Source organism: Cydia splendana, chromosome 27 (genome assembly GCF_910591565.1).
Source record: "Cydia splendana chromosome 27, ilCydSple1.2, whole genome shotgun sequence".
Taxonomy (NCBI): Eukaryota; Metazoa; Arthropoda; class Insecta; order Lepidoptera; family Tortricidae; genus Cydia; species Cydia splendana.
In genome coordinates, this window is record NC_085986.1 from 5,372,103 (window position 1) to 5,397,114 (window position 25,012).

The window sequence follows — 25,012 nt, forward strand, 5'->3', positions numbered from 1 at the left end:
ATGCCAAAATTACTAGCCCCTCCCGCTCAACCCCCCGTAGCCCGCACCGCATACCTACCTAACCTAATCTACTTTTCTAGTAGCATTTCGTTATGCTACTAGAAAAGTAAGTTAAACTGCTATCAGTTAAGTGGGTTAGGTTAGGTTAACACTGCGACCCTTACAGAAACGAAATGGTACTAGAAAAGTAGGTTAGGTTAAGTTTCAACTGCTACCCATACAGATACGAAACGCTACTAGAAAAGTGGGTTAGGTTAGGTTTGAACTGCGACCCTTACAGAAAAGAAATGCTACTAGAAAAGTGGGTTAGGTTAGGTTTGAACTGCGACCCATACAGAAACGAAATGCTACTAGAAAAGTGGGTTAGGTTAGGTTTGAACTGCGACCCTTGCAGAAAAGAAATGCTACTAGAAAAGTGGGTTAGGTTAGGTTTGAACTGCGACCCTTACAGAAACAAAATGCTACTAGAAAAGTGGGTTAGGTTAGGTTAGAACTGCGACTGTTACAGAAATAAAATGCTACTAGAAAAAGGTGACGAAGTGGATTAATTAATTTAATAGGATAACGATATATTAAATGATTGCACATTTTTAATTAAAATGTGGTTACAATTTTGTGATCATTTACTATTTTTGCGTTTACAATGATTATTTTGGAGCCATTTGCTTTAGGATAGGATAGCAAGATTTAAAAATTTGGTTATCATTTTACATTAAAATGGAGTTCTAATTTTGGTGGTCATTTACTATTTTTGGGTTTACAATGATTATTTTGGTGTCATTTTCTTTAATAGGATAGCAAGATGTAAAAATTTGGTTATCATTTCACATTAAAATGGGGATTGAAATTTGGTAATCATTGACTATTTTTGGGTTAATAATGATTATTTTGGTGTCATTTCCTTTAAAAGGATAGTAAAATGTAATAAAATTGGTAATCATTTCACATTAAAATGGTGTTATAATTTTGGTGATCATTCATGATTTTAGGGTGGTAAAATAGATTTTTTTGGTATTAAATTTTATTAAATCTGGTGATCAGTTAAATAGCAGCCATATTTATTTATGTAATAATTATCAATGTGTAAACAGGTCCCAATGGTAAGTCCAGCCATATTTACCCGTATTGACCTTGGTCAAAAATCGAAGTCAAACTTTGCCCCATATACCTATCTCAAGGAAAAGATATATATAACTCCGTCTAAGATAAAGAAAGTCTAAGAAAAAAACGTGCCTCCGAAAAACAAGAAAAAATTATGCTCGAAAAGATGGCGCCATACTTTGGCCTATGCTCGTGTAGATGGCGACACCGTTTGACATTTGACAAATTTTAACACATACATAATAAGAATAATAACATTATCAGTGAAAGAACAGGGATCAAAGACAAATAGTTTTCTAAAAGTTTACATCCTGTGTCGAAAGATGGCAGTAAATAAAATTTTAAATACCCCTCTATACTGAATTATCTTTGCTAAAGGCAAACAAAGGTATAATAAATTCAGTGCCATAACCAAAAAGTTCCTATATCATTTTCAATACAAATTATAATTTCCAAACAAGCTTAAGTCCAATACAATATACCACTACTTAAGTTTTTCCTCAATCGAACGACCTCATCATTGGATAACAATTTTGTATACTTGAATTTGAAATTAAACTTTAAAGGTATAGAAATTAAGTTGTAAAGCTTTTACAACAATACAACATTGTTTACTTGAAAACGATTAACTTAAAAAGTTTATCATATTGGGCAATTGCGTATTAACACTGAGCATCTCTTTGTTTTAGTCGCGTTTGCGAGCTTTAGCTCAACTTTTTTGTTTCGACTCTATTTCGATATTTCTAAGGTTCATAATCGTATAAATATCATTTTACGATGGGTTATCTGCTATCAAAAGGATCCTATTTCAATAATAAATTCGCATAAGATACGGCATTTTGCTTTTGATTCATAATTGTACTGCAATTGACAGTGGCGCCATCTAGTCGGCATGATTGGAACCCGTTCGGAAAATGCCCCTGAAAGCTCCGTAGCGATGCTGGGGTGGGTTGAGTTCTGGAAAATGTTGGTAGATGGCGTTGATGTAGAACTTTTATTTTACTGGGATTTGCTGAAATTTACTCAGTTTTGCAATAGGTGAAAAAGTCAGATTAAATAGAACGCGTCAGACGTGTTCACTTTCACCTTTGGCCATCAAGTCAAAATGTGAAAAATACATATATTTAGGGTTCCGTAGCTCAAAAGGAAAAAACGGAACCCTTATAGGATCACTCGTGCGTCTGTCTGTCACAGCCTATTTTCTCGGAAAGTACTGGATCAATTAAGTTGAAATTTGGTACACATATGTAAGTCTGGGACCTAAAGACGGACATGTAACGTAAATAAATGAATTTTAAACGGGGGGGGGGCACTTTTGGGGGGTAAACGAGAAAATTAAAAAATAAAGCTTTTCAGCCTATATCGCGTTATATATCAAATGAAAGAGCTCATCTTGAGAATTACAATTTTTTTTTTAATACCTTGAGGTTATTTAAGTAAATGACCATTCCCCCCTTTATCTCCGAAACTAATACTAGGTCTAAAATTTTGAAAAAAATACAAAAATAGTTATTTACCTATAGATGACAGGAAATCTATTAGAAATGTGCAGTCAAGCGTGAGTCGGACTTAATGTCGGAACCCTTGCCCTTGGTACGCGAGTCCGACTCGCACTTGGCCGGTTTTTAGGGTTCCGTACCCAAAGGGTAAAACGGGACCCTATTACTAAGACTTCGCTGTCCGTCCGTCCGTCCGTCCGTCCGTCTGTCACCAGGCTGTATCTCACGAACCGTGATAGCTAGACAGTTGAAATTTTCACAGATGATGTATTTCTGTTGCCGCTATAACAACAAATACTAAAAACAGAATAAAATAAAGATTTAAATGGGGCTCCCATACAACAAACGTGATTTTTGACCAAAGTTAAGCAACGTCGGGAGTGGTCAGTATTTGGATGGGTGACCGTTTTTTTTTTTCCTTTTTTTTGTTTTTTTTTTGCATTATGGTACGGAACCCTTCGTGCGCGAGTCCGACTCGCACTTGCCCGGTTTTATTTTATTTTTAGTAGCGTAGTGGCAGGGAGATGGGATAGTGCATTGGTTAGGCTCTGGACCTCCCAATATCTTAGTTTAGGTACTAACATAGTAATTTAAGTCTGTAAGTTTGTTTAATGACAAATATGGATTGATTCGTCTGAAATAACTGTTTTTTGAAGTGAAAACTTCTTTAGCGGCGCTATGCACTTTTTGTGATGGGGAAAAAATGTTAAACTCGCTACAGGTCACGTGACCGACAGATTCGACAGATTGAAAATTCGTAAGATGGACACGTGACCTGATCGAAAAACTGTTACAATGTCATTGAGTTTTCACTTCTGCCGGCACCGGAGTGCAACCCGTTGTTTTTTTTTTACCGTATCTTAGTAGATTTATATCGTTGTTCTCAGAGTGGAGCAGGCCGACGGAGGGGGGAAAGGTCTGAACCGTCTCAACGGGTTCCTGAACCTGAAGACACCTCTCATCAGCACCAAGACCCTGGGGTAAGTCAGTCGCATACAGTAGAAACATGAGGTCCAAAAACCAATAGTACACCATCATCTTCCTCGAATTATCCCGGCATTTTGCCACGGCTCATGGGAGCCTGGGGTCCGCTTGGCAACTAATCCCGAGAATTGACGTAGGCACTAGTTATTGAAAACGACTGCCATCTGACCTTCCAACCCAGAGCGGAAACTAGGGCTAGTTGGGATTAGTCCGGTTTCCTCACGATGTTTTCCTTCACCGAAAAGCGACTGGCAAATATCAAATGAGATTTCGTACATAAGTTCCGAAAAACTCATTGGTTTGAACCCGCTACCTCCGTATTGAAAGTCGCACGCTCGTACCGCTAGGCCACCAGCGCTTCCACAAAAAACAAATAGTACACCATTAAAAAAATAATACCCATGTACTTTTCTATTTTATTTGCGTTTTTCGTTGTCATCCTGTATACTAGTACAATATATCTTCTAAGGTCTGAAAATTTCTCCTTTTCTAAAGTAAACAGTAACCTATATCCTTGATCCTAGCCCTGCCAACGTTATGAATGTTGCATTGACTGTACACAGATCACCTCGAGTAGAGTAAGCATTTTAAATCATTTACTGAAACTCACTACAGTGAAATTATTCTAACATCACATATTTGACAGCTATGAATTCACCCTTATAGATATGATGCTAAGATCTACCGTTTAACTGATAGCCTTAAAGTCATATATATAAGGGTCAATTTGTAACTGTCAAATATGTGATGTTAGAATAATTTCACTGTAGGCTTCGTCACACTGAAACGGGATTAGAGCGCGTTATGAGTTGTGAGCCTATATTAGGAGATGTTTTTAAAATCCTTAGTTGGTAATTTGAGAAGTTATTAACAGACGGCTTTTTCATGATATTAACGGCACAAGGGCTTTAAAGCTCAGTTTATATTTTATACTAGCGTAGGGTAAGTAGGATTAGTTGTCAAGCGGACCCCAGGCTCCCATGTGCCGTGGCAAAATGCCGATAACGCGAGGAAGAAGAAGGGTAAGTTTGGGATACTTGAACTTTCGAAGAGGTATACAATTTTTTAAATTATGAATTGATCTCAAAAATTTTATATTTCTAATTCTTTTTTAAATTCTTAAATATCTACTTGCCTCGCATACACTTTGCTTCAGAAAATTGATGAGCTATTTGCTATCCGATCGGGTCGATAATTTACTGACGGAGAGCTTAATAAAGTAATTTGTTTAATTATTATTATGACTATTATGAGTCCATAGTATCGAACTGCTTGGCAAAGGCCTCCCTCCCACCCCATATTTCAACTTAACCCTATACCTTGAACAAGGGATCGTTACCGGTATAACTAAGAATCTTAATTACGCCCTGAATGCGCAATATTGATTGATTTTTTAAAATGGTATTTAGGTAAGGACAATGAATTATCAGACTGGCTGAATATAATGCAAAAAAATAAATAAAAATCCGAGATACCAAAAATAATACAGATATTCGATTCCTGCCTTGAACATTCCTGTCGATAGTAGTTCAGCAAGAAAATTATAGACTTTAAAGTCTCCCCGGATATATCGACACGCATTCGGCAAACGCCGAACGACGACATTTTCGCTCTTATTGCGCGGACATAAAGGGGCCCACTGATTACCAGTCCGCCGAACGATATAAGTCAATCAGTTAAAAGCAAAATTTGACGGCTCCTAACAACTGCCAGGCTGATATCGTCCGGCGAACTAGTAATCTGTGGGCCCCTTAAAGCTTCCTGTCAGATTTTGCCGATTCCGCGTCGACATAGGTATGTGGAGGAACCCTAAAGCTTACTGCCAATAAAGTTTTTCTAAATGATCCATCTAGTGGGTGAATCTCTAGCTGTATAACTGCTGAATAATGTAGCGACTTGGCCCGCTTACGTTTTGCTTTTGAAAATTGATGGGCTTGTTGCCGCGGGGTCGGTGATTTAATTGACGGAGTGCTTATAAAGTCATAACTCTTAGGGCCACTTGCACCATCCCACTAACCCCAGGTTAAGCGGTTAAAACGTTAACCCAGTGTCAAATTGTACTGGTAACCAAGGTTACTCCAGGTTTAACCGGTTAACCCCGGGTTAGCGGGATGGTGCAAGTGGCGCTTAGAGAGCTGCAGGAGATCGAAAAGGTCGTCATAGCTCAGAGAAATGTCAGACTTAGTTCATACTAGCGACCCGCCCCGGCTTCACACGGGTAGTTCAACAACGTTCATTACGTGAAAACCGTATAAATATCCGTTCAGTAGTTTTCGAGTTCATCGCGAATATACATACAGACAGACGCGGCGGGGGATTTCACTACACCTTATCAGGGGTATGTTAATTTCAGCACAGTTTTTTAAAGATTGATTCTTTAAATGAATGAATGAATGAATGATTTTATCCACAATATTACGTCGTGTTTTGTGGATAAACTCCACAAAATTTTGCTCCTCACTGTACCTAATTACCAAGTCTGGTTCACTAAACGAAAGCCTGGAGCGACAGGTAATTGCATCAGCTCGCTCGTGTAAGCCGGGCTTTACGCGGCCACGACATCACGCGGCTTCAGATGAGCGGCATAGGTTAGAAGGAGCGAGACACGGCCCATTTAGAACAATACTTATAGACAACAGATGTCACACCGATACGATAGAGGCCGCGTAGCCAATCGCTTACGCTACGTAGCGATCGAAACGCAACTGTCACTGTCGCACTAATATGGAAGAGTGATATAGAGACACAAAGCGTCTCGTGGTCGTAGCGATAGCGATTGTCACCCTGGCTGGGCCGGCTGGCCGCGTAGCCAAGATGCCAATCGCTTACGCTTTGTAGCGATCGAAACGCAATTGTCACTATCGCACTAATAAGAAACAGTGATAGAGAGATACGGCCCAATTCGTCAGTGTCAAAAGTGACGTTTTTGTTTGAAGAAACGTCACACTTGACACTGACATATCTAATCCATATCGTTTCTAGATCTATTAACTGACGTATCTTAAAGTTCGAATACGGCAGATACAAAGCGTTTCGTTGTCGTAGCGATAGCGATTGTCACCTTGGTTAGGCCGGCTGATCTGTCAGTGTCAAAAGGAACGTTTTTGGTTGAAGAAATGTCACTTTTGACAATGACATATCGGTATATGTGGTGTGTCTTAGAAGCATTATTCGACTAGGACCGACGGGCGATGGCCACCTATGGCCAATAGGGCGACACTCCTCCTTTCGGGCATTCTCGACGTCGTTCGGCTCAGCATTGCTCCGAGCAATTATTAGGGTTGGCAAAATTGACGTCCCTTTGCGTGCACGACCACAGATAAGATAATGACTTGAATTTTTACAACCATAAATAGCCGAAAGGGATAGTGCTATACACATAAAAAGGGGCATCATGATTCGTCACTGACCCGCTGTCAGACTTCGGTTTTGTAGGAAGTGTCATTTCTGTACGTTAGTACTATTATTTATTCTGTACTATGACCGTCGCTCGTCGCTCCCGCCGCCGCGCGAAGTCGTGGCCGCGCTTTAGGTGCTTAGCTGACTTAGGTATGTATTACTTTATGGCCTGGAAACGTTCATAACGCTGAAAGATAAGAAAATATCAGAAGCGTTCCAAAACCAATGACGTCTGTCAGGAGGTTAGACATTTCTTTCGTATATGTAAGAAAAAACATACATTTGTTCAAAGAGATACAGAATAAAAGACAAAAATACAAACTTGAATTACCCCAGCCAAAATTAGAAATATACCGCAAAAGCCCTCATTATGCGGCAGTAAAATATTATAATCACCTCCCAAATTATTTAAAATCAGAGGAAAGTGACACTTCGTATACAAAGAAGTTGAAATCGTTCCTTGCTGAAAAAGCATATTATTCAGTAACTGATTTTCTCACTGACAGTTTTGTTAAATAATTTAGTTAATAGTAAATAAGTAAGTTTTGATCTCCTAAAATTATAAAGCTAGTTTGTAGTTTTTTATTTGTTCTTAATATGTACCTACTTATATTAAGGAAATGTTTGCCATACCCTATTAGGGTCCATGAGATACCATTATTTTGTAACAACTTGTTTTTACCATGGTGCAATAAACGATATTCTATTCTATTCTATTTTATTCTATATTTTTCATTTTACATTTTTCAACGCCGACTTTACTATACCTCGTTTACACTCTTTTGCTTTTATAAGTAGTAGCAAAAAGAATAGATAGTATAGAGGGGTCCTGTCATTGTAAATTTTGTAGTCACTGTAAATTTACTGCCATCTATCGACACACGACTAAAACTCAAAATGAAAACGTATAAAGTTATAAAAAAATGTATATGTATGGATAAATGATTTTATTATGTTTATATCATTTTGATCCATGTTCATTCACTGATATCTATGTGTTAAAATTGTTAAATATGAAACGGTGTCGTCACGCCATCTAGCCGAGGATAGGCTAAAGGTGTGTGCGGCATCTATTCGAGAATGACTTTTTCTTGATTTCCGAGGCACGTTTTTTCCTTAGACTTTATTCGTCTTATACGAAGTTACATATGTCTTTGGTAGTAGTTACTGATTCATAAAAAGCGTTTTTCAATAAAATTACACGTCAAGATTGTTTACCTTGTCTTTAATGCTAAATGAAACGAAGTACCTAGGTACTTATAATATTATTTAGTATTTTCTTTGACTATCGGGAACTTTTATAATTTTTAACAAGCAGATACGTTTGCGAACGATGCTATTAAGCTTAGAATAAATTTAAAAGAGCAATATTACTGACTTGGGTGAGACTTGAACTCACGGCCTCTGGATCGATACTAGGGTTGCCAGATGGTCGGGATTGGGCGGGATTCTCCCGATTTTTAGCAGGTGTTCCCGATTCCCGACAAAGTGTAAACTGTCCCGAAAAACAGCTTCACGTTATAAAACAATAATTTCAAGTTCCGAACTGTCGTCGAGCGGGCGAGCTGACGTAGTGCCAATAATGTAAAATATCGTTGTTTTTAATACAATTACTTTAATTTGAATGTATTTTTTTAGAGATGCCCCGAATAGTGAATTTGGCCGAATACCGAATATTCGGCATGACATGCGAATATTTTGAGTCACAATTATTATGCAAACTGTTCGCCATCAAAGCACTACGTTTGCTAAGATATATTTTTAAGTTGAACAGAGTTAATGAATGTATATTAGAGTCAATCAAATCAGCCCCATGATAAAAATAAAATATTTTGTAATCAATAAATGCTCAAAAACGTGCCTTCGTATTTAACTACTTTCCAAGAATATATTTTAAATATTAAATATACCTAGTTTTTGGTTATTTTTTTGTAATTTTTCTTTTTAGGTAGATGCAACAGATATTCGGTATTCGGCCGAATAGTAGGCAACATTCGGCCGAATACCGAATATTGGGCAAAGTGTCCGAATAGGTCGAATACCGAATAGTTGCCGAATCATGGCATCGTGGCAATCGTGGCATCTCTAATTTTTTTTTCCCGACTTAAGTCTCAAAATCCCGAAAAATTGATATTGTTTCCCGATAATAGCGCCTTTCGATCTGGCAACCCTAATCGATACTCAGATGGCAGAACGCTGGAGTATCGATCCAGAGGCCGTGAGTTCAAGTCTCACCCAAGACAGTAATTTTTCCGCTTTTAAATTTATTCTAAATGTTTTATATCTCTAAATTTAACGTATTTTTAACCATAGAGATATTGTATATACTGTTATAGATGTATTGGTTGTGTGTCAGTGTGACATCTTATGGTCAGTCAGTTCGTCTGTCCGCACTTGATAAATGTACGTGTATGTACCATCACGCTCCGCGATTGTTGCGCCATGGGTCCTCCTAGCTAAGTTGGTTCTTCAATAGGTACTTGCGCTTTAGAATTTGTAATTTAGCAAGAACCCTAAATGGCATAACAAACCCGTGTGGTGATCTTACCTAAGTATGTATCTGTTTCGATGTATATGTTACTGTAAAAGCCCGAAGTACGGCAAAACCTAGGATTTACCGGTAAAACCTAGGTTTTACCGATGCCGATCGGTAAAAGCCAGAAATGTTAAATCTTACTAGTTTACTTCGGGCTTTTACCAGAACCGATATGGTAAATCCTTGGTCTTACCACGGCGACCGGTAAAGTTTGAATCATGCACTGATTCTCAACCCCTCCCGCTCAAACCCCCGTACACCGCACCGCATGCGCCGTTAAGTGGGTTAGGTTAGGTTTGAACTGCGATCCTCACAGAACCGAACAAAAGTGGGTTAGGTTAGGTTAGAACTGCGACCCTTATAGAAACGAAATGCTACTAGAAAAGTGGGTGGTTTTTACCTCCTTTTCTTACATAGTGCACCATCTACCATAATCTTTCATCACGCCCCATAGAAGTCGGTTTTTTTTCTTAAAAATTATCATCTAATAATCTCAAGAATCAGTGCATGATTCAAACTTTACCGGTCGCCGTGGTAAGACCTAGGATTTACCATATCGGTGTTGGTAAAAGCCTCAAGTAAACTAGTAAGATTTAACATTTCGGGCTTTTACCGATTGGCATCGGTAAAAACTAGGATTTACCGGTATAACCTAGGTTTTGCCGTACTTCGGGCTTTTACAGTAACATATATAATGTTTTTAAATTCAAATATTCATATAACAAAAACAATGTTATTATGGGAGACAACATAAGTACCCACTAATGCGAATTTTCCCAGAGATAAGACCTAGCTAGATCGATTTTTCGCCCCCGAAAACCCCCATATAGCAAGTTTCATCGAAATCGTTAGAGCCGTTACTTCCGATCCCCGAAATATATAAATATATACAAGAATTGCTTGTTTAAAGGTATAAGATATTTACTACCGAAACGCTACTTTTACATAAATTTGGAGCATTTCTTAAGTACCTATTTGAGTTCTTTATCCACAATTTTATTGCCCAGATTTCAACCATTCATCTTACAAACCGAATCAAATAAAAGCCAATAAAATCTCTATAATGTCTCTAGATACTTGATATAATCGATGGTTTGCCGATAAATCCTGATCCTCGCCTAAAACCATTATCATTTGTGATTTATGATTCTCAATAAAATTCACTACGCGAACAGCATTTACCACGTTGAGAATGTTAAGTTGGATTTGAAGTTATGTCTTTTGGTCTAGAGACCGGTCTTTTAGTAGACAGCTACCCTTCTCTAGGCCTAGCACATGATTGACGCGACAGTATCTCGCGGCGAGATAGACTACCCGTCTTTTTCTATGTTAATTAAAGAGGGACGCGTAGTCTATCTCGCCGCGAGATACTGTCGCGACAATCATGTGCTACCCGGCTGCCAGGTTAGACAGTTTGACTTGTTAAAACTACAATTAGCGTTAGAAAATAGGCACATGATTACTTAAAGGTTGCTTGATAAAACATCTAACCTTTAATCAGCCGATTAGTGAACCTTTCGGGATTCAATTTTGAATGTAAAACTTTTGCCGTTCGAAAATCTCTTTGTTGACGTCGGGTCAGAATAAACTTTTTGTAAGATATGGGAATGCTTGTATTATACTTATGTTATCTCAAGCTTAAAGTTATACTTAGGTAAGATTTTTCTTTTCTAAGCGGTTGCTTGATAGTCTAGTTACTAACTCATTAACATAAAATACTAGTCATCATCATCATCATCATATCAGCCAGAGGTCGTCCACTGCTGGACATAGGCCTCCCCCAAAGAGTGCCACTGCAATGACCGGCCTTGCGCCACCCGCATCCAGGGGACTCCCGCGACCTTTACCAGGTAATCAGGCCACCAAAATACTAGTACATATTTTTTATTTCAATATTTCGTTCGAAGGTGATTTCTCGCGGCACCTGCAAATTTTTAGTTTTCTGAAATTCTTCAATAATCTCAAAATTCATAACCAAACTACACAACAATGTTTTTAAGTTTTAAAGTCTCAAGAGATTTTGAACAACAAAACAAGTTGGAGAAATCATATTTAAGAATATCGATGACATATTAAATATATTAAAAACGGGTCACTCACGTATTATAAGTCGAAAAACGCTCTACATGTTTCACTCCGTACTGAGGAGTATCATCAGGAGCTTGCGTTTACAGTGACGGACCGGCACAGACTGCGGGCGCAGCTCTCCGCGCCCGATGACTCGGCGCAGTCGGCGCAGGCGCCGGTGGCGGCAGGGGGGGCGAGAAACTACCCTTATTTAAGGCATTATTGTCAAATGATGGGTTGCACAAAACACTCACTACGTCATTCGCTAATGGGTCGTCCACACTGTCCACCGACGTAGTACCCAAAACAGTTTTCCAGCTTGTAGGCACTGACCAACCACAATCACGGTTAAAATTCGGATGACGACTAAGTAACATGTCGAGCGTTTTTCGACTTAAAATACGTTTTTAATATATTTAATATGTCTGTGTCTCACGGAAGTTTTGTTATTAATATCGATGACATCTTCAGAACATTGATATAATACATAACACCTTCCACATATTGTATATGCTTCAACCAAATAATCTTATTCAATCTCTAGAACAAGCGAATATTGTTCAAATATTATGATTCCTTACGAAAATACCTAGAGGCTCGGTGGCAAATACAGATGTGTAAGTAAATAGGATACGTGCCAAGCCATGTATATCCAGTGTAACTAGAACTAGATATAGATAATAGTTGTTATCAATCAGAGGTCAAATATAACTGGTTTTATGAAGTGATAAACTCGGAAAGTTACGTAAGCTAGTACAAGTGTATTGGTACGTGTGCTGAGTCCTGTTGAGATCATTTATTTTGGAGATAAATCTTGATGAGAATTATGTAAAGCAATCTTTTGAATTCTTGGGTAAAAAAACATGGCAGAATGTCGTTATCTAGTCGGATGTCAAGACAAAATTAAATGTGCATGCATGTTGCAGATAATTAAAAAGTGTGAGTCGGACTCTCCCACCGAGGGTTCCGTACTTTATAGTATTTGTTGTTATAGCGGCAACGGAAATACATCATCTGTGAAAATTTCAACTGTAGCTATCACGGTTCATGAGGTACAGCCTGGTGACAGACAGACGGACAGACGGACAGCGGAGTCTTAGTAATGGGGTCCCGTTTTACCCTTTGGGTACGGAACCCTAAAAATGAAGGAACTCCTCAAACAGGTATTGATTTGTCACGTGCCGATGAAACTATCAGATCAGTAGAAAAATTTAATAAAACACCTTTATTTTTTATTTCTGTGACACATCCATTAGTAAGACGAAGGACAATACAATCCAACCTTTGCAAGCTTGCTGAGTATCCTCTTGTGCTAAGTTGCAAGAACGAGCCAGCGATAATTAGAACGTGAAACAGGGAGCTATCTGGTTTTACCTGCTATCCCGTTTTACCCCGCTGTCTATCAAGGGAAACCCTGATAGAATATCTGCAGCACTGTAAAGGTTTAAGATTCTTTATTCTCACTTAGAATTTGACAATTCACTTATAAAACTAAAACTACACAAATACATTTATTTTGCATGAAATTAGCGAAAGAACTAATAACATGGAGGGTATTTAAACATACAGCAAAATTAAAACTGCCGACACACAAAACAAAAAAAAAACAATGTTCTACGACAACATTTAAGAAACAACAATAAAAAAGAAACAAGATCCTTGACCTCCAAATAACACCATAATCCTCCTACTTCAGTATTTCTCAACAACACGAAAACATCGCAAACATAAACATTTCGCGTAGTGTGGACGCTGCTTTACATAATGGCGGTTCGGGAGTGTAAACACTTTCTAACAAGATAGTGATGTGGCTTTTACCTTCTTCTGGAAATACGAATAAGTAACCAATTCTTGGACATCATTCGGCGGTTCGTGGTCTCGGCCGCCATTACGCTTTGTACTGCTGCAGCTATCCTCCAGTGCATCGTGAAGGCCTATCACCGAACATCGTCTAATTGTATTATGAAAATGAAGACTACTGAAGACATTAATATCGGAATTGACCTAATATGAATAGTATCTACTGAAGACCTTTACCGGATTGAACTTACTGAAAAGACAAAAAAAATCTACTTATGACAAGGCATATTTTGAAAATGAAGACTACTGAAGACATTACTATTGGAATTGACCTAATATGAATAGTATTTACTGAAGACGTTTACCGGATTGAACTTACTGAAAAGACAAAAAATTTACTTATGACTAGGCAGTATGGCTTAGAGCTTTAGCCTGTCCTGATGGACGAAAAAAAAAAAAAAGTGGCTTTTACCTTAGCCTCCTGAGACCCAAGAAGCAATTGTTTTGTTTTTGAAATTGGAACCCTCAGTTACACAATAAAAGTTCAAAATAGATTATTATAATGTGCAAAAAATTGTACGCAGGGTACTAAGGAGGTTAGGGAGATAAAATACCTCAACTTTCGATAACTTGAGACCGGTGGTGGCCGAGTGGATCAGACGTCCAACTTTCAATCCGGAGGTCGCGGGTTTTAAGGCCGTAACACACTATGGCACCGCACCAAGGTCATTGTGTGTGACGCACCGATAAGTAAGAGCGAGAAAGAGATATCGCTTTCTCGCTCTTACTTATGGGTGCGTCGCAAAATGAGCTTGGTGCGGTGCGATAGTGTGTTACCACTATTAATCCCGGCTCGTTCCTATGAGTTTTTCGGAACTTATGTATGGAATATCATTTGATATTTAACAGTAGTTTTTCGGTAAAAGAAAATATCGTGAGGAATAAATAAATATTATAGGACAATTTTACACATATCGACCTAGTCCCACAGTAAGCTCAATAAGGCTTGTGTTGTGGGTACTAGACAACGATATATAGGTACAGGATGTCCCTAGCCATTGGACAAAGCCGAAATGTACATGATTATGCATTAGGGTATTTAAAACCAGTATACAAAGTATCATAACAATCGGTGTAGCGGTTACGGAGAAATTAACAAATTACGATTTTTTTACTTTGGAGCAACCTGCATGTGTTAGTAGCCCCTGAGGTAATAAATAGTATGAAACCTTCTTCGACCGTTTTGATTAATAATATTCTGACTTTTGACAAATGTCATAATTGCCGCACATTTTCAAACAAATTGTCAAAAGCACTGCCAATGATTAATACAGTATGTTTCTTTTTGTTGTCGATTATTGGAAATAACTTTTGATTGATTTTTTTTTATCTTTTGTTCTAATGAAAAAAATATTACCGTTAGAGCATGTTCAAAATACTATCTACATATAACATGTATAGTTGAATTATCGAGAAGATGGAATTGCATTTGTAGTGGTTGTATGCTGATAGTACAAGAAAATAGAAAATTCAAATATAGAATGCCTGTAAACAAACAATACTACTACATATGCAATTCCACGCTCTCGATGATTCAACTATACAAGTATCTATGCAGATTTGTCTTCCCTCCCCTCCCCCGCCCGCGCGGCCCTCTAATTAGTTGACACCTATGACAGACGAAATAAGACATGCACTTAGACGCCTGTGTGCACCGCGAACCTGGTGAATTTCGGATACTTACCTGGAAGAATCGTGTCCTGGCACTCCTGACCGAGTCCTCTGTGCGGATCCCAACTCCCGGAGAAAGGTTAGTGCTGTCTTGACAAATTGACAAATATTTATCCCAAATTTGTGTACCTACTTGTCCCGTTCTCAAACAGAGCATTTCTGAGAAGTAACCCTACGTGGGATTTCAGGGTTTGTCCTATGGCTAAGGTCACCCTGTATAATATACACATATAAATACTATATACATACATACATAGGAAACATTCATAACTCAGGAACAAATATTTGTGATGAACACACAAATAAAATGCCCTTACCAAGATTCGAACCCGGGACCTCCTGCTTCCAAGGCGATTAGATTCAAAGGTGTATGTGAAGTCCCCAAACCTCATTGGGTCACCGTGGGGACTATAGCTTAAGCCCTGCACATGAGAGGAGCCCCAGCTGTGGCCTGTGCTCAGAACTGAACTGTGGCCTGCGGTATTTCTGGACCGATACGACCTTCGAACCTTCAAGAAAAGCGTACTCCCATCTTAAACACCAGCAACGCACTTACAACCCCTCTGGTGTTGTGGGTATCCATGGACGACGGTAATCTCTTACCATCAGGCGATTCGTAGGCTCGTTTGCCTCCTATAACAGTTAATAACGCACAGTTCCTATTTTGTTTTCCTCGCGCGGCATTTTTGCCACGGCTCATGGGAGCCTGGGGTCCGCTACTAATCCCTAGAATTGACTTAGGCACTCGTTTTTAAGGCCGAAGGGATCATGACCACATACCGAGGCAAGCCCTGGACTGGAATCCCCAAGGAAAAAGGAAACGTTGCCGCCCAAGGCAGACCTAGCGCCAGATTATTATTGCAGAGGCGAAGGCTATCGGGAAGACTTGGAGCGAAGTCAAGTACGAAGCTCAAGACCGATCCAGATGGCGGCGCACTGTTGACGCCCTCTGCTCCATCTAGGGGACATAGGACAATAAGTCAAGACTAGTTTTTACGAAAGCGACTACCATCTTACCTTCGAACCCAGAGGGGAAACTAGGCCCTATTGGGATTAGTCCGGTTTCCTCACGATGTTTTTCCTTCACCGAAAAGCGACTGATATTTTGTCACAATGTCATTTGGGATTTATCTCCAGAAAGTGATTTTGATTGCACAAGTAGTGAATCCGTTGAATCTTTTGAAAAATGTGGTAAGGTGTATTCGGGTATTACCGAATGTCGGATAATTCCGAAATTCAGATGAAAATCACCCTTAATTCCATCATAATAAAAGTCTCTTTCGGAATTATCCGACAGTTTTCGACATTCGGAATTACCCGAGTAAACCTTATTTAGGTACCTACAGTAAAACCTCCCTACTATAGTCGAATACTGCAACTTTGGTCCACAAGTTCAGAAGGAAATTAAGTATAATACCATAAAATGGGGTGAGTAGGGTTCGCGGGGAGAGTTGGGTTATGAATGGGGAGAGAAGGATTGAAAGGGGGGCGAGATGGGTTTTTAAGGCTACTGCTACAAAAATAATGTATTCCAATTAAAAATGGAGCTATAGTAATACTCATAATAAAAAAAAATCAATCCAACAATCTTCCAAAATCAACTTTGTATGAAAACCCAACTTACCCCAAATACGAGGGACTACGGGGTGAGGTGGTTTTCTTGTATATCGTCAAAGTTATGAAATGGAACTACCCAAATTTAAATAAAAACTAAAATACAAACGTCCGGAACACTTATTATATACAGCATTCTGTTTGCATATGTAAAAATAAAATGTTATCGAGGTTTGAATGTCAGTTTTGCGCCTACTCACCCCATTTTACGGTACCTATGTTCCTTTTGGTTTATACTGACATTTTTTTTCATTTATAAACATACCTTGTCTTAGAACTACAATAAATACAGTAAAAGACACACCTGAACGAAAAATATACAGTTAATTTTGGACCATAGCACAGAATAAATAATAGTACCAGGTACAGAAGACTCACTCTCTAACAAAACGCGTCTGTTACGATCAGCACAGATATGGCCGCTAGGTGGCGACAGCGCCACACGCGGCTTATGGTAAACCCCCAAATTGGGGCCGAACGGATGTACTTTTAGCTACCTGTAGCAAAGCGACGAAATCGCGGAGTGAGCCACGCCTGACCATAGTTAGGAGCTTTGGACTATTACAGTTCAAGTGTCATGATGGCTCAAAATGTTGTACAGTCGACGCCAAAGATATGTTTACATTTTTCGCCTTATTACAAAGGAATAAGGTGCAAAAGTGTAAGCCATCTCATCACTTGATGTCCCATCCCTTAACTTCGAAGTGACGTCAATGGCGTCGCGACGATGAGGGTGTTTGCGGAGAAAAATGGCTTCATCGCTGTTACACTAGTTCTTTTTATTTAACCTTGATTTTTCTATCAAGGGTTTATATTTATTCTACTACCCATAACGCATAAATTACATAATAATAATTTTTAGCCTATCGCAAGATTACACGGGTTTTATTCTAACTACTGCGTTCTAACAGTTTTAGTTAATCGTCTGTCGAAAGATGGCAGTAAATGTACTGTAGCAGCTACATAATTTACCATGACAGTAACTCTCTATTTCAAATTCTCTTTGGTGCTAGCCTATCAGTGCTCTATTTATTTTTTACATGCAATTACGTTATCTTTTCGCGGATAAGCAAAGTAATAAATAAATACTGGAGTCTGTGCGGAAAGAAGAAAAAATAAAGAAGAGTTGTAGTCTATTGGTTTCCATACATTCCACGGCTCTTCTCTTTCCGTACAGACTCTACAACCATATAATTTCTACCACAGATCTTTTTCACTATGAAAATAAATGAATCCTCATAGGTAGGATCCTATAGAAGTCGTATACGCGTGCTTCCGTGAGGGACAAAAGATACGCAATGCGACACTATTATTGGTCGAATTTATTTGTTGCCCACCATAATCCATACTAAATTTACGCTGGGAAACAGAAAATATGTGAGACTGTGACAGGGACAAACAATAATAGCGCTTTCGCTGCTATTCCTACTGAAAGATACATAAGACTATCCCTTTCGGTCATTTCCCACCACCCCTAATGCCAGATCCAGTTAATATCCTAGATTCATGGTGAATCCTAAAATTCTAGGTTTTTATGTGTCACTTCGCAATCATTCTAAAAGGTTTCCGAGAGATATTTTCCCAGGATTCTGAAATTTATGATTCTTTTACTAGCACGCTTACGTTTACTGTCCAAAAAAATATTTCCTTCCGAATTTTCTGGGTAATACGTCTAGATTATCCCCCTTACTCATGGGCCTGATTTAGTTAAATTGACGACCGGTCTTGGCCTAGTGGGCAGTGACCCTACCTGTGAAGCTGACGGTCCTGGGTTCGAATCCCGGTAAGGACATTTATTTGTGTGATGAACACAAATATTTGTTCCTGAGTGTTTTCTATGTATATAAGTATGTATTTATCTATATAAGTATGTATATCGTCGCCTAGTAGCCATAATACAAGCTTTTAGGCTTTTTAGTTTTAAGATATATTTTGTAATAATATGTATGCTAGTTTTAAGGTATTTATCTATGGGCCAATAGTTGCCTGAAAATAAATGTTTTCATTCATTTCATTCATTCATTTGCTTAATATGGGGCTAGGTTGATCTGTGTAAGATGTTTATGTTTTATCCCTTTCTTACAAATACATAAGTAATTGACAGAAAAGTACAAACGATTATTAGCTAATAGAGGTATGTAGCGTGTTTACGAATAAGGGGGGGGGGGGGTAAGATCTTACCGTTATTTGAAATGTGAAAGATATAAAAGAAAAGTAAAATATGAAGGATATGGTGGGAATATTAGCTGTCAACGGGAAAGTCTCGGTAGCTTAGTTGGTAGACTTGGTATCTCGCGGTATTGTGGAACTATGTCAAGTGTCATTGAAAGTATTAAATTCAGAAATAACTAATAAGATCACGTTATAAAAGTTTTGAAAAAATTAATAGTTTGGTTATAATATTATTGTTTTATATTTTACAATTTTTCCTTGATTTTTCATTTTTGTCAATTTTCTATGTTATTCTAAAACTTATTTTAAGCATAAGTATTAAGTTTATTAAAACTTTTATAATTTGATCGTATTAAGCATATATAAGAGAAGGGCGCTAGTAAGTGACAAAATTTTACGATAGTTAATTTACGAGTATACATTTTTTTTCAATAAAGAAGGAAGTTTGAGAAAATTTTGTTATTTACAATTGTCTAACTTGTTGAAAAAATAACTTTAAGATAAATTTCTACAAGTCGTACATTTGTTGACATGTTTTAAATACAACATATAGAAAAAAAATATGAATATTTAATAAGTACCTTTAAAATTATTTAAAGTTACGTAACCGCTTTTTCACGCCGCGCGCCTTTCCTGAAAAAGAGGCGCGGAGGGCTGTGTTCAGCGTTGAATAAAAAGTATAAATAATGGAGATGCAGTTCTGAAATTATGGAATGTCTTATTGGAAATATCCTCCTCTTTTTTTTTAATTTTTAACAAGCAGAAGAAAGGTGGAAAGATTTGCTGGCTATGGATGAGGTCTTGGTGGCTCAGATGGCAGGGCGCTGGAGTATCGATCCAGAGGCCGTGAGTTCAAGTCTCACCCAAGACAGTAATTTTTCCACTTTTAAATTTGTTCTAAGCTTAATTTTGTTTTTCTTAAATATTAATACCTACTTATTGAGATATAAATACAAATACCTATTTATTTGGGAAAATAAAAAATATCTACTTTTTCCCTCCTTTTTTTGTTTATAACTTTTGATATTTTTTGTGTGCTAATACACGCTACGAATACATTTTTCTAGGCATCATAACGAATCTAATGAGATATAACACGTATTTTTAGGAGTAATATATTTGTATTTTTCGCCGTTTTTTGTTTCTCGAGTACCTAGTCTAGTTTGAAGACGCTCAATAATTTATGTCCGTCGATATAACGCCTGAGATGCAGCCTCCATTTGCCGTGACAGTCTGAAGATGGATCACTGCACTTACTGTCTGACGGTACACATTACTTGTCTACGTACATAAATGTCTGTGTTTAAAGGATTTTAGCAAATGTTTTAGTGCAGATTTTTATTTACTTGACGATTTTTTTTATTTGGTGAATAGTTAGTGTAATGTGGCAAATGTCCACTTTCCGTGTTTAACAGTAACCTTTTGGTTTACTGCGACATAAACGCATATTGCTTGTATCAGCGACTATATCTACGTGTATAAAAGGTTAGGCATTATGAAATAAAGGATATTACTATACAAGACTACACGCGTGGTATTACTCACCTACATTACTCCCCCGTTCCTGCCCGGCCACCAAGTAATCCACACCCCTTTTGCATAACAACTACGGTTGATTGATGATGATGTTGATGATGATGATGAGGTATATTTTCCTATTCTGTACTAAGTTAGCGCGATTTCGCCGTGTGTACTAAAAAACTCTTGCACTGATTTACGACAACGTATGGTATTTTATTACTCAAAGGAAAATTACATACATACATTTTTTTGTACAAAATTGGGATTTCGTATTTATTCCGCCCAGAATAAGGGGCGCAAAACCAATGAAAAAAAATACCGGCAAATTATTTCAGGTCCATGTGGGAAAGACCGGCATATAAAATTTTTGGTTGGGAAGACCGTCATACGTATAGTCTTTCGATTTGTAGCTGGCCCCGAACGGCTAATCCTTTGTCCATTGTTGTATTGTACACTGTTGGCGCTCTCCGATAACGCGCCTTTGTTACGCATCTCGATGACACATTTTAGACTGGTTCTGTAGAGTTCGACTCGCCGGCACTCAGTGGCCGTAGAGGGACCACACAGCCTCGCAAAATATTTTTCCATTTGTTCATTTTGAATCTTATTGCAACTTCCATGGGAGTTGTAATTCAACAACCGGGTAAAGTGACCGAACGATTTTTTATACAGGTATAGCACGAACGGTTTTACTTAACAATAGACATAGGATTAGCCGCTCGGGGCCAGCTACAAATCGAAAGACTATACGTTTTGTTACGTACGTCGCTCAAACACCGTCAGAAAGGAAGAACTTTGCCCCTTCTTTACTACCGTTCTTCTGTAAGTGGTGTATGTGTATAAACGCAAGAGTTAGAAGCGACAAAAGAGCTCGTCGACGGTCTTACCTCCTCGGACGGACTTATCTACATTGATCTTTAGTCTTTGTTCTTCATAATGACATTTTTATTGTAAATTATTTGCATTATAACAAGGTTGTATTTTGTAGGACTTTTTCTCTGTCATACTTATAGTAGGCTATTCAGAAAAAAAATTAAATATCCCACAAAAGTAAGTAAGTAGAATTAAACTTTGTATCAAAGACATAAGTCATAAATTTCAATACCAAAGTTTGAAGTAAGGATCTTTTTCGCTAAAACTATTTCCTAATATGAATGACCAGTGGTGTAAGCTTCGGTTAGCTAGCTCTAAGCAACCAAAGATCAGGCTGCAGTTGAAAAACTAATAAAGATAAAGTTAACCAGATAATTTTCCCGCTGTCTCCATGCTTGTTTTGGTTGGATATTGACTGGTCAGCTGCCTGTTAGCTATAATTTTCGAGAAAATCACCAGGACAGAGGTGAAAATTTATGTATGAAAACTTGCAACTTTGAATGCATTTTTTATCGAAACTACTGCACTCTAAAATGAACTCAAAATCAGTGCATCGACTCAATTTTTTGCAAGCTTTCTAATGGTACCTACCTCACACGATTCTTACAATTGAAAATAAAATTCAGCCTACCCTTCTAACCCTCTAAATTTCCCCCTAAAATCAGAAATAAGCAGTTTTGACTTATTCACAGTGTTAATGGTACTTGCCATAACTATTCCAAATTTTAGGTACCTACATCAAACGGTCTTTGAGACAAACGCATTTTACCGATTTGCAAAACCGAAGTGATCCCATACCACCATTAGTGATCCACCGTGAACAAAGTTTTGTACGGTGCTCTAAAAATGCTAGGTTCACGGATATAGATTATTATTCCTAATGAATATTAAGTACCTAGATACCACTGAACTCAGTATTTAACTATATTATGTTATAAATAGTGGGGTGAGTAAGTGCAGAAATGTATGGGGCAGAATGCACGTTTGTCTCAGGCGACGCCGCTTGGCACGATTTTTCCGTAGGTAAACAACACTACAATTTTTATTTATTACGATACGACATACAATTTACTTTCCTAAAATACGAAAATGATATATAACTTGCCCTAGTTGCTAAGAGCAGGCAGAAATATAGCACTAATGTGACCTGGGGAGTCAACTCTTCCCTCCTCCTCATTTAGTCATTTACTCGTGGCTATCGGGCTAAATCAGCATTGTTTTATCTTAGGAACAATCGTGCTGACGGCGCGACGTCATCGTACCATTGTAAACACGTGCGGCGGGTCGAGTCAGGTGTCACGCCACCTGTGCGCCACTATCCCCACCGCCCCTCCACCGGACTTGTTTGCGTTCGTCTATAAATGCAGGTGCAAAATGGAGCGGGGATCTTTATTGCTTGGTACGTGGCTTCGGCCTGACGCTCGTGTCCCTAGTGTAAATTTGAAATTGTAAAATTAATTATTAAGGTGATTTTGAAGTAAAGCAATAAAATCTGATTTGAAACGCAAAAGTATTTCTTTGTTACCGTCGCCATGTCTGGTACTTGGACGACATCAGAAGTGTCGGATCCCACGCCACAGCAAACTTCAAATAATACGGATGGAATTTCACTTCTTACCATGTTTTCCACTGGTGTTGAAGCAATCCTTCAAAAAATAGCCGATAATGTTGCTACCCCGGCAGTTGGCCCACGAACAATGTTGCTGCCTTTCGATCCGGAGACCTCGGACGCCGATATTGAAAATTGGTGTTCGCTAAGTGAGTTGATCATCGAGAAAAAAAAGCTAGACGGAGTGGACTTGATTTTGGCCCTTACGCACTCTCTTAAGGGCCGAGCTGCGACATGCCTTACAAAAGTACAACCGGATAAACTCTCCTGGGCTACCATTAAAGAAATGTTGATATCATCATTTTCTAAACCAATGATGATGCAGGATTACTTCGATCAAGTAATAAAATTTAGATTAAATGATAAGGAAAGTCCAGCCGAAGCGGGAATGCGTCTGTGGCAGCTTATAGAAAAAATTCCAGATGCCAATCTACCCGAAAACGTTATGACTGGATTTTCTATTTCTGTCCTTTCTCAGTGTGATGACAAAATCCGCCGGGAACTAAATTCAGTGGTTATAAACAACAAACATCAGCTGTTCCGCACACTCCGGAGTTTTACTTTGAAACGGAAACTGGAAGAACCCTCTAGTTCTGAAAACGACCCAAAGAAACAACGGTTGTCGACGTTTCGTGGAGCATGCCATTTCTGCGGAAAAATTGGCCACCGTGGACAGGACTGCAGAGAAAAACAGCGTCTTACTTCTAAAAACCAGTCGTCTTTCACTAAAACGGAACAGACCAAACCTACCGGAGTCTGCTACATATGCAACGACCCAGGGCATATTGCTAGCGCCTGCCCTATGCGTTGGAAGAAAAGAGAAGATACCACAGCCAGCACCAGCGGCACCAAACAAGTAAACCTGTGTTCGAGGTCGGCGCGAGGTGTGTTACAGATAAGTGATGTTCAATTACCTTTTTTATTTGATTCAGGTTCAGAATGCAGTCTTATTAAACAAAGTTATGGCAATCTCATAAAGGGTGAAAGGTTGAATAAGAAATTTATTTTGAAAGGTTTAGGACCCAATAACGTGGTTTGCTCATCACAAATTAAATGTCCGACTACAGTAAATGATTGCCAATTTGATGTAACCTATCATGTTTTACCTGACGAATACTTGACTGATGATGTTATATTGGGTCGTGATATTCTCGAGGAGGGCATTAAGGTTGAAATTAGTGTCGATAATTTGGTCTTAATCACACATAAAGTTTCCAATACTTGTTCCAAATCCGATTTTTTTGATATGGCAACTATTGATACGGATCTCTCAGGTCAGGAAAAAGAACAGCTTATAAGGATACTCAAAAAATACGAAACTAATTTCATCCAGAAATTTCCCTCTTCCCGCGTAACGACTGGCGAACTTAAGATTGATTTGATAGACCCCAACAAAACCGTGCACAGGCGACCGTATAGATTGTCCCCCACTGAATCAGATATTGTAAACAATAAAGTGCAAGAATTACTAGATGCAAACATAATTCGTGAGAGTTCTTCTCCATTTGCGAGCCCGATTTTATTAGTAAAAAAGAAGGACGGTTCAGAACGTATGGTAGTGGATTATAGGGAGCTCAATAGCAATACTCGTACAGATAACTACCCCTTACCACTTATTAACGATCAAATAGATAAATTGCATGGAGCTCACTATTTTTCAACCATAGACATGGCGTCTGGCTTTCATCAAATCAAAATGCACGAGGATTCCATAGAGAAAAGTTCGTTTGTGGTCCCATCAGGACAATATGAATGGTTAACTATGCCGTTCGGGCTTAAAAATGCTCCTAAGGTTTTTCAGAGGTCCATTAATGCTGCCCTTAAGCCCCTTAAAGATGATAAAATTTTAGTTTACATGGATGACGTGCTCGCTACATCTGAAACTGTCGAAGAAGGATTAGCCCGCCTTGATAAATTGCTCGGTACCTTGTCTAAAGCTGGGTTTTCGTTTAATTTCAAAAAATGCTCGTTTATGAAAAAGAAAGTAAACTATTTAGGCTATGTCGTTTCAGCCGGAGAAGTCCTTCCTAACCCTAGAAAAATTGAAGCTCTCAAAAATGTCCCCGCACCAAAAACAGTAACCCAAGTCAGACAGTTTATTGGGCT

At 38.4% G+C, this 25,012-nt stretch overlaps 1 protein-coding gene across 2 annotated transcripts in view; it reads left to right on the top strand.

The window, feature by feature from the left end:
* Positions 1-25,012, top strand: part of LOC134803742 (synaptotagmin-7) — an 862,565-nt gene that overhangs the window by 336,554 nt on the left and 500,999 nt on the right. For both annotated transcript variants that reach the window (XM_063776562.1, XM_063776563.1), the window contains exon 3: positions 3,488-3,580. In XM_063776562.1, the coding sequence (XP_063632632.1) occupies positions 3,488-3,580 (93 nt within the window). The remainder of the gene's footprint in view (positions 1-3,487; positions 3,581-25,012) is intronic.